At 34.4% G+C, this 10,942-nt stretch overlaps 1 protein-coding gene across 12 annotated transcripts in view; it reads left to right on the forward strand.

The window, feature by feature from the left end:
- IKZF2 (IKAROS family zinc finger 2) overlaps positions 1-9,400 on the forward strand; it is a 156,867-nt gene extending 147,467 nt beyond the window's left edge. For all 12 annotated transcript variants that reach the window (XM_033230397.1, XM_033230394.1, XM_033230400.1 and 9 more), the window contains one exon: positions 1,014-9,400. In XM_033230397.1, coding sequence (XP_033086288.1) covers positions 1,014-1,738 — 725 coding nt within the window. In that variant the 3' untranslated portion in view covers positions 1,739-9,400. The remainder of the gene's footprint in view (positions 1-1,013) is intronic.
- The last annotated feature ends 1,542 nt before the right edge of the window (positions 9,401-10,942 follow it).

Here is a 10,942-nt window from a genome sequence, read left to right on the forward strand (position 1 = left end):
AGCAAAACAATAAAACAAGATTTTCCAAGTTTACAAGCAAATACTTTTTGAAATAACTCCTAATTTTATTTTTAAATAACCCTAAATTTCATTCATTTTTATTAGGTGGTACAACTTTTAAAAGTATTTTAATAATGACTTTAAAAAAATCTCCAGAATGACATATATGGGTTATATATATATTTTCTAAAATAGTGGCTGAATCAAACAACTTAACCCTATACAACAGTGAGGTGCCATCTGTTATAACCAGATCACTCTCACTTTTATGATCTTTATAGCTTCGTCGCTAATGTTCAAAATATGCAAAATCAATCATAGTCTCTGACTTATTTTTACTGGGTATTTATTCTTCCTCCTATTCTCCTTGAACTCTGTTCAAGAGAGAATTTTAAAAGAAAATGAACATATAATAGACTCAGTCATCTCTTTCAGACTAAATGCATTCTCATGACGGCATCAGAACAAATGCAAAGGGCTTATGAAATTTGTATTGCTTTTATATTTTTTTCATGTCAAGAATATCTGTGGCCGGATCCAGTGGCTCATGCTTGTAATCGTAACACTTTGGGAGGCCTAGGTGGGCAGATCACTTGAGGCCAGGAGTTCTAGACAAGCCTGGCTAACATGGCAAAACCCTATCTCTACTAAAAATACAAACATTAGCCAGGTATGGGGGTGCATGCCTGTAATTCCAGCTACTCGGGTGGCTGAGGCATGAGAATCCCTTGAACTGGGGAGGCGGAGGTTGCAGTGAGCAGAGATCACAGCACTGCACTTTGGCCTGGGCAACAGAGTGAGACTCTATCTCAAAATAAATAAATAAATAAATAAATAAATAAATAAATGTGTGAGCATCAGCAGAATTGCTCAAATACTTGACTTATAGAATAATATATACCAAATTATGAAAAATGGAGGCAATCAGTCCACTTCGTACCCTTTCATATTTTTAATCTGATACTAATTTTTTTTTTTTTTTTTTACTTCTTTCACCTCCCATTCCCTTCCAGGGGAAAAGCTCATGCGATTCAGCTACCCAGATATTCACTTTGATATGAACTTAACATATGAGAAGGAGGCTGAGCTGATGCAGTCTCATATGATGGACCAAGCCATCAACAATGCAATCACCTACCTTGGAGCTGAGGCCCTTCACCCTCTGATGCAGCACCCGCCAAGCACAATCGCTGAAGTGGCCCCAGTTATAAGCTCAGCTTATTCTCAGGTCTATCATCCAAATAGGATAGAAAGACCCATTAGCAGGGAAACTGCTGATAGTCATGAAAACAACATGGATGGCCCCATCTCTCTCATCAGACCAAAGAGTCGACCCCAGGAAAGAGAGGCCTCTCCCAGCAATAGCTGCCTGGATTCCACTGACTCAGAAAGCAGCCATGATGACCACCAGTCCTACCAAGGAAACCCTGCCTTAAATCCCAAGAGGAAACAAAGCCCAGCTTACATGAAGGAGGATGTCAAAGCTTTGGATACTACCAAGGCTCCTAAGGGCTCTCTGAAGGACATCTACAAGGTCTTCAATGGAGAAGGAGAACAGATTAGGGCCTTCAAGTGTGAGCACTGCCGAGTCCTTTTCCTAGACCATGTCATGTACACCATTCACATGGGTTGCCATGGCTACCGGGACCCACTGGAATGCAACATCTGTGGCTACAGAAGCCAGGACCGTTATGAGTTTTCATCACACATTGTTCGAGGGGAGCACACATTCCACTAGGCCTTTTCATTCCAAAGGGGACCCCTATGAAGTAAAGAACTGCACATGAAGAAATACTGCACTTACAATCCCACCTCCCCTCAGATGTTGACATACCTTTTATTTTTTTTAATATTATTACTGTCGATAATTCTTATTTTATGGACGCAGTGTCATTTGCTCTGCCTAATTACGATAAGGAAGAAACAGAAGAGAGAAGGGATGGAAATATTGTTTCTTTATCACTGGCTTGTTTATTTTGTGGGAATTTAAAAGCAGTCTATTTCTACTAAGGCAGATCATGCTTTGAAAAAATCACTTGATTCATAAAGATTTGTCACCTAAGAGATTCTGATTTGCCACTGATATTCAGGATTATGATGGAAGACAGGAAAGTTTAGAGTTTTCTGGGTAGGACTTTGGTGGTTTAAAATGATATAAGTAACTTTATTCTTGAAAGAAGAATGTGTTTCAAACTGTAAACCAATTTTTTGTTCTTCAGACATCATGGAACACAAAACACATTGTTATTTTCAGTGATAACTCCTAAGATGAGCTGAGTTGTTGTTGTGGGTTCTATGTTTACTTCCCCTATGGAATTTATAATTCAATATGTTTTACACTGTATCATATAGCAAAACTTTTCAACTACAGGTAGTTAAGGGCCACCTACAATACATCTGAGGTCCTGTGATCTTATTTTTCTAAACGTAAGCACTGTTTTTCCATAGTTTTGATGACTGGCATTTTATAGACACCCTGGCAGCCTTACTTTTAACACCTTTAATGAATAGTATTTTTATGTAGTTTTCCGAATAACATATGGTCTAAGAGTGGATAAAAGGCAGTCAGTAATTTCTGCGAGGGACTTCTACTTTCATAAATTTGTTTGAGAGGTTTTCTTTTAAAGTTGTCATGTGATGGCAGCATAGTATATGTATTTGTTTCTAAAAGTATGCTTACGATTGTCACTTTATCAGCATTTCATCAGTGTTAACCAGTCAGCAGAAAAATATAATTATGCTAACAGTAGGGGGACAAAACCCACTTAGAAATCCATTTTCTGGTATTTCTCTTTTCACTAGTTTTTTTCAAGATGTGACCTCCCAGTGTTCTGTCCATAGTTCATTCATCTTTTACTCTTCGAGTAGAAGGTCTTAAAAGTCTTGCTGTTGGCTATTTCTTTCAAAATCTCCTCAGAGCAATTGCTAATTTGACGTGAATCTGGTAACTTGAACCCTGCAAGGTTATAGAACTAGGGCTATTTATTTTAGTATTTCTTCAGTAGTATTTACTACTCGTGCTGCAAAGAAAAGGGAATGGGACTTCTTTGTAACCTGTACATTGGACAACAGATAAAAGATACAAAAAAAAAGAAAGTTTACTTTTACCCTTCTCGGAGTCTAGAATGTGACAGAACCCCCAAAGGAAGGTCCTGCACATTTTTCTGTTTCCAAAACATTTAACTCTGTAAGCCCTTGTTAGAAATGAATCTCAATCCCTTAGTATGGAATTCCCCTTACATGGCATAGGTTGCCATATTTAATGTGCAGATTTTAATTTCGTTTATGTGGGTGCTCTGTTTTTTCTTTGCAGTCCAACCACATTAGAGGGGAGGAACCGAGTGATATTGATTCAAGTCATTTTAGGGGGACATACTTGGAAGGCAGAACTTGCTGCTTCTGTTTAGGGAGGACAGGCCTGACTGTGACTGGATTATCTGATAACCATTTGTGAATACTGAAATTCTGTTAAGCAGTAACTGATAATTGCTCTAAAAGATCATTAAATAGGATGCTGAAATTATGTATCTTCATACAGTGTGGTATGAGAATTACCAAGTCAAGAGAATTGTGGACATAAGCAAGTTTGGCCCCAATACTGCTCTTAACTCATTTTCCAGCTTATCATTTGCTATTTAAATGGTAAGCACCAGCTAAGCACTTCTAAGCACTAACAAAGCTGGAACTAGGCAAAAATTGTTAGAACTCAGCCCTCTTCTACCAGTCCCTATCGTAATTATTTTTGGGAAAATGTCCAAACTGCCCCTTTAAATCTAAGGAAATGCACCAAAACAGAGATATATAGAATGTCAACCATTACATTTTTTTCTGCATGCCTTGGTACATTGTGAACATACAACCTATTCAAAGTTAAAGCATGTTTTTGAGACTCTCTCACCCTCCCACCGCCAACCATTCCTGAATAATAATTGGAATGGCTTTTTTTTTTTTCCTTTGGATGAGGTAAATAATTTTAAGGTTCATAATTTTGTCTTTTACTGCAATTTAAGGAAACATTTGGATGTCAGTCAATATGTTTATAATTTTGACTGCATGCAAATTTCTGCTGGCATTGTCTATGAATTTTCTTCCTGCTTATTTTTTTTTCAGTATATGAACAATCATGTATCTACCTGCCCCGGGAGGGAACTGAATTTAGGTGGACCCTAAACAGTTGTGTAGTTCCCTTATGAAGACAGTGCTAGGCACTTTCCGTTTCTGATTTCATCTTTTTGGGAATCTGTTTTATTGAAGGTAGTTAGTAGCTGAGAGTGCATTTGCTACAAGCATGTACATGTATTTTCCTAGCTTCATGAGGAACAGAAAGAGGTGGATATGGCTCAGGGTGTGGCAGGCATAAATGAGGACAAGGTCAATTCAAATTTGTGGGTCAGAAAGAATTTTTGTGAACATAGTGTTTTTGGAGAAACTCTGGATGGTTATATTTGCATGCCTTTACAAAAGGAAATACGCAAGGTTGTAGCATCTAAAAATAAATATAAGAGTCAGACACCAAATAAATCAAGTTTTATGTAACAGTTGTATGCCCAATTTATTTAGGTGAGATTTCACATTACAGAAAGTATTTGAGGAGCATGAAAATGGGTTATCTGCTGTATTTCCCAGTTTGGCAAAAGTTCAGAATTTCATCACATTGCTTTGCCCTAATTTTGCCCAGAATTTTATCTTAGCCTCTCTCTAATAGTGATGAATCATGCTTAAAAAGCCATTCTAATTGGACCTTTTTAAGACAGGGAAAGGGACCAGTAGGCAGATTGGAAGACATTTCAAGTCATTGAAATATTCCATTGAGATTTCCTAAAGGGACAAAATTGGGAAAATAAGAAACTATGACTTAGATTTGGCTACATAGTAGAAAGTATCTCCCCTACATACATATGTATGAATCATAGGTTATATGTGTGTGTGTATCACACACACATTCTTTTAAAGAGAATTCATGGGGAAAAAAAGCAGTTGGAGTGATCAGACTTATTGCAAAAACATACAGAGAATTTAAATGACAGTTAATACTAAGAAATTAGGTGGGTTTACTTTATCAGGTTGTAATAGGAATCACTAAAGAAATTACTAGTGTGTCTTTAGGACCAGTGGCAACTCTTAAATAAAACTTTGGGTCCTTATGATCTACTTACAGAACAAAGTGAAACAAGCAATGATTAAACTGATTTGATGTAAATTCAGAGATATTTAATGTAAAGTATTTTGGAATAGGAAGAAAATACAGAAAATAAATATTATCAACAGTTACCTATTAGCAAATAGAGAAAGACAAGAATAGTTTAGTGAGCCTGGTATTTTGTTTTTTATAGTTTTTATCTCGGTTATACAACTCACAAAACCCTGCAGTCTTTGGTATTTTATAAATGTTTAACAAAATTTACATCAAATTAAGGCATTTAGATGAAAATTATGTTCTCACTACCTTCCAAATTTTATTTCATCCTATCTCCAAAATGATTTCTTAGGGTAGAAAAAGAGCAGAAGGGTCTGTAAAAATACAAAAAACTGTGTGCCCCTAGTTTCAGGCAGAACTTAAACTGTCAGAGGTACTAGCTACATGATTTGTTTTTGAACTTTGGATTGTTCACGTCCAAAAATGGATAAATTACATTTGTGTTGATCATCAATTATATTTTATATATTATTTTAATAAATACTATCTGAATGAAGACTATTCTAAACCAGAAAATTCCCCAAATCCAAAAGAAAAAAAAAATGTGGGAGGGGGTGAAATTGAAGTTTGTATATATGAAAGTTATCTTGGAAATATTTTTAATTCTCCAGTTTCTGCAAAATAATTAAAATATACAGTAACTGGCCTCCTAAATCCTGAATTTAATGTATTGAATACTTATTTTCTTTATATTGGTGCCTTTTTAAAATGCATTGAGAGTGTTGGTTAGCTGTCGCAGCTCTACAATACTTTTAATATGTGTTTTTAAAAATCACTTAAAATTGAGCACTGTATAATTCATCTCTGTGTTTTTAGGGCAAATCTTTAGAGCAATTTCTAATAGAGAAATTTTCAGCTCAGCTGTTAAAAGGAAAAGGAAATTTTGAAACTAGACTTTAATACCTTTTTAGTTTCATAGTATTTCTGAATATGATTACAAGATTATGCAGGTAAAATATAGAGTGCAACTTTACCTGTGAATTGAATTATAATTTGTTTTTTGTTTTGTTTTTAAGGAAGAATAAGTCCTGTGTCAAACAAGAATTTATTAGATAATTTTTTGGTCAATAGAATACAGTGTTGATTTGGATTTTCATCTCCAGACTAGTATTGTTCTAGTCTTGGAATCTGTATTTTCTAATCTGTTAGAAAATAGAGATTGAAAATTGATGGAATAATGTGAAAAAGCAGGTAATTAATTCTCCTTGAACAAAGCAAAACTGAACAGTCATATCACATTGCTATTCTCCAAAGCATAATTTCAAATGGTTTCATACCATGGTTGTGTATTACTTGCAAAGGGCGTGTTAGGATATGACAGCTTTTAAAAAAAATGAGCTGCTGGTTATACAAAACAAATGGCATATGACCAAGAAGCTGTGATATGCTAGTGTTTCTTTTTATCATAGTGTATTACTAGGCCAAATAATGACACCTTGAATATTTTTACATTTATTGCAGAAACCTTAAACTTTGGAATTTCCATAAAGTTTTTATGTAATATTCTATTTCTAGCTTTTTAGTTTTATCTTGCTGTACTGTAAGTTTGAGGATATTTTTCACATGCACTCTTAGGAATAAGTTCATAATTCTGTTTATGGGGCTTTCCTCCCATAATACTGCATTTGTATATTTTCTGTATAAATGTGTTGTGTATTAACCTTTATCCCATACAGAGAGTGGTACAAGAATGACTAGTTTTCTAAGATGTCCTTTTTATTGTGAATACAATATAAAATCTAGAGGCCCTCTGCTAAGCCACATAAAGTACAGCATATAACTTCGTATAGGTACAAATAAGCAAGTTTGCAGTGAATTGGGCCTTCAAATTACCTCAAATGACACACAGTAAGAAAAGCTTCTTGAGCAGGTGGAGGTCACTGAATCCCCTACTATGCACTTACCAAGATTTTACTTACTTTAATTTACTGGAAATGGATTTTTTAAAAAAATGAGTACACTGTAACAAGGGAAGGGATCTGGGTTTTGTTGTTGTTGTTTTATTCTTGCTTTTTAACATAGCTCAAATTCTGAAACTGTGATTTAAAAATTTTTGACAGTGAAGCATTCTGATTTTAAACATAACTCCCTTCCCTTTCTGTGTAACAAAGGTCTCTCTGTTATCTCTTAAATTTTGTTACATCTCCCCCAGCCTCTTTCTTTGTCCATCTCCCTTCTGTCATTGTCTATGGATGTCTTTACCTCTCTGTTCTCCTGAAAGTTTGAAGATTAGGTCAACTCTTATTTCTAGTTCATTGGTAATTTAATCTTAATTTTTTTGTTCGTGATTTTTGTTGGTTGTATAATCTGCTGACGTATTTTTATACTCAAGTGTAGTTTTCTATTAAAAAGAAAAGTGGTTGGATTAAAAATAGTAAGCTATATAACCCTCATGTTACTTTCACTTTCAAATATTGGGTACCTAAAACATTACTTCAGAGATTATGTAATCCTATTATAGTGTGTTTGCTTTCCTTTATTGTTGGATTTTACATTCTGATTTGGCTTTCCTCCAAAAAATGTATGTCATGAAAGACTAGACAGTTATTTGCAAGTGTTTAGAAAGGTGTTAAAAATGTAAAGCAAAGAGTCTTAACTTTCTCCTAATTGGGAGAAAAATGCTTTAACATTACTATAATAATATTCCAGGTTTGGAGGGGGTATCCAGGCCCCATATTTGCTGTTAATAGTTGGACCTTTTAGACCATGTGTTATTTGCAATCCCAGAATGATTGCTTCTGCTATTAGTTAAAAAGATACTATTCTTTTCTTTCCTTACAAGTGCAATACTCCCCTTGAAGTCTTAAAAACTATGGTGATTTTTTTTCTTTTCTTTTCTGACCTATTCTTCCTTTAGCTAATGGCAAAAAGAAACTCATAAAAGTCATAGTATGTTAAAGGACACAACAAACAAACAGAAAAACACTCCACAATCAAAAGATTACAGAATGTGGAAACCACTGGTCTGATCTCATGGTATCTTTATTTAGGCTAAATTTCCATGGAAATTAGTAATCTTTTGCTTGAAAAATGTGTCCTAAAGTTGAACTTTTTACAGATTGAACCTTCTTAGACCCTCGCCCAATGCTCTAAATTAAGAACCTAATACTTAATATTTTTATTTCACTTCTCTCCTTTTAGAAATAAACTTTTAAACAAAAGCAAAGCACTTAGCTGAATTTTAAACACTTACACATCACCTATTGGAGAAAAATTTTTAAAAAATATTTGGAGCAGTCCTGTTTTCATACAAATTTAAGTAAGAAGTATTTTTCTTATACGTATTTATATGTAGTGTGCTAATTTTCTTTTTTTATACCTGTGTCCCTGTAGTAAAACTGCTGTAATATAAATACATGTTTTTTTAAAAGATAACATTTCTTTGGCATTTCTTTTAAAGGCAGTTACTGCATTTCTGCATTTGTACAGTATGTGTCTTGGCCGTTTTAGATATTTTTTCTTTAACAATACCAAAGGTAATTAGACTATTTTAAAGACTAATTGCTTGACAGTTTCTAGGATATTTTGTGTTTTAGAAACAAAAAAAAAAAAAAATAGGTCAAACCAGTAAACCTCATTTTTTTTCAAACTAATAATTTGGGGAAATAAAAACTATTGTTTAAAAAAGAAATATATATATATATATAAATATATATGTAAAGTTAAAATTCCAGACCTTGTACGTCAGGTTTGCTAAGTGTAATGTAGTTTTTTTTAAGGCTCAAATACCATACCTCAGAAAATGAGGTTTACTATGGAAATACTGAAACAGTCTTTGCAGCTGTGTGACAAGTCACTCTACTACATACTGATTTGGAGACCTCCGCTAAACAGTTTTATCACTGCAGACTAAAATGTGGGACTTGTATTTTCTTTGTTTTTAATGCACACACATACATGTTCTGTGCATGTATGTGGTTACTGTGTATATGTGTATGAGTGTTGTGTATGCATGTGTGAGTGTGTGTCTGTACGTGTGTACAACTAAAGAAGCTGCAGAAACTTTGTAATACTTTGTGAAAAGGATTATATTATAAAGGTTTGTACTGTCTGAGTGCACAGCTACTGGAATAAATTTAGGGAATCTCAGGAACAAGCATATAATTTGTCCAAGATTTATTTCTTCTCAGAAGTGTAAGTGCAGTTTTTAATTCTGTATATTATTTAATATTTTACCAATAAAATAAACTTCTGACATAAAAAGTTTGCTATAAAAACTTTCTGGTGAAAATTCTGTATGCAAACATGTCTTCCAAATACAGAAGACTAAGCTGTTGACTATACCAGGCTTAAATTACCATTCCCATTGTGTATTTGTCACACTTCCGGTTCCAGAGGTTTGGATACATGTGATATCCACAATCTACATCTCAATCATTAGTCATCTCCATCACTGCTATGTAGTCCACCACAGTAGAGAACAAAGTATTACATGATTTGTTAAGAATGACATCTCTGCTCTTTAGACAGCTTTCATACGTGTCTTATTTCACTTATAAAACAGAGGAGTGTACATCAGAGCCTATCCCCTTTATATAGAAGAAAATAGACCTGAGGAAAGAAAATTGTGACTTACTCCAAAGCACATAATAGTGCACTGAAATTACACAAGAGGTCTGAGTGCTCTGATATGGTCAATAACACTACTAGAATAACACTACTGCTATAGAAACCAGCATTTCTTAGAAGTCAGACAAAGATAAAATTAAGAAGTCATAGCAATTATTCAGTCACACTAGCAAAAACTGTTTGCCAGTTCTGCTTCCTGATGTACATTCACTACGTGAGTCACACATATCTCTTTGTTTCTTAGATTTTACAAATGTAATTTATCTTTTGCCATGAGAAGTTTGTTCTGTTATAAACATCTTCATAACCAGAAATGCAAAAGGGGATATATGACTGCAAATTCATTTTATTGAGTGTTAGCTATCCACTATCCTTCAGGCCAATTTGAACTCCACCATCACATTTGAGATAGCTGTTAGAGTTTTTCCTCATTGATACATATTTATAGACTTTCATGGATACTTATCACATTCCCCAATAATTTCACTTCCACGTGTCACACAGAATTAAAAATACCACAAATTCAAATAAAAATTTCCTGCCTTGACTGTATCATAATTCAAAATACTAAGCTAATTTGGGCAGGGGAAGATGTAAAGAAGTGAAATAGCAAAGCAAAAAGAAGAAAAACTTACCAAATCATCCTCCAGTATTAAGTTTATAAAGAATTCATTCAAGATCAGCAAGGAATATCAAATTCCCCTGGTGTATTATATCAACAGGAGCCAAATGAAAAGGATTTCTTGAAAAATGTGCCATATGCTCTTGACTTTTCAACTGCAATATGGTCAGAGAAATTATAAATAATTTAAATCTTGATATGATTGTAAGACTTTTTATCAGCATGCTCAAGCCAGAAGACTGTTCTTGGGGTGTGAACCACATGGTGAAAGGATTTCATCTAGCATTTTAGCAACCCTCCCTCCTGCTATTAGGCGGTTCCAAATGGACCCGTTAAACGTCCAGGAAAATCCCCTTTTTGTTAATACCCTTACTGAAATTTCCCAGTGTGTTTAACTTCTCACTAGAGGTTCCAACGAAGGTAACAATTGGTGAATTTGAATTTTCCTACTTTTCTCCTGTTTGGCACTATACCCAAGGGAGAGATTTCAATAAAATAGCCTAACTGGCAAATGGGAGAAATCAACAAAGAAGACAAAGTTATTTGGACTTCCA

Source organism: Trachypithecus francoisi, unplaced genomic scaffold, assembly GCF_009764315.1.
Source record: "Trachypithecus francoisi isolate TF-2019V2 unplaced genomic scaffold, Tfra_2.0 Lachesis_group13, whole genome shotgun sequence".
NCBI classification, from domain to species: Eukaryota; Metazoa; Chordata; class Mammalia; order Primates; family Cercopithecidae; genus Trachypithecus; species Trachypithecus francoisi.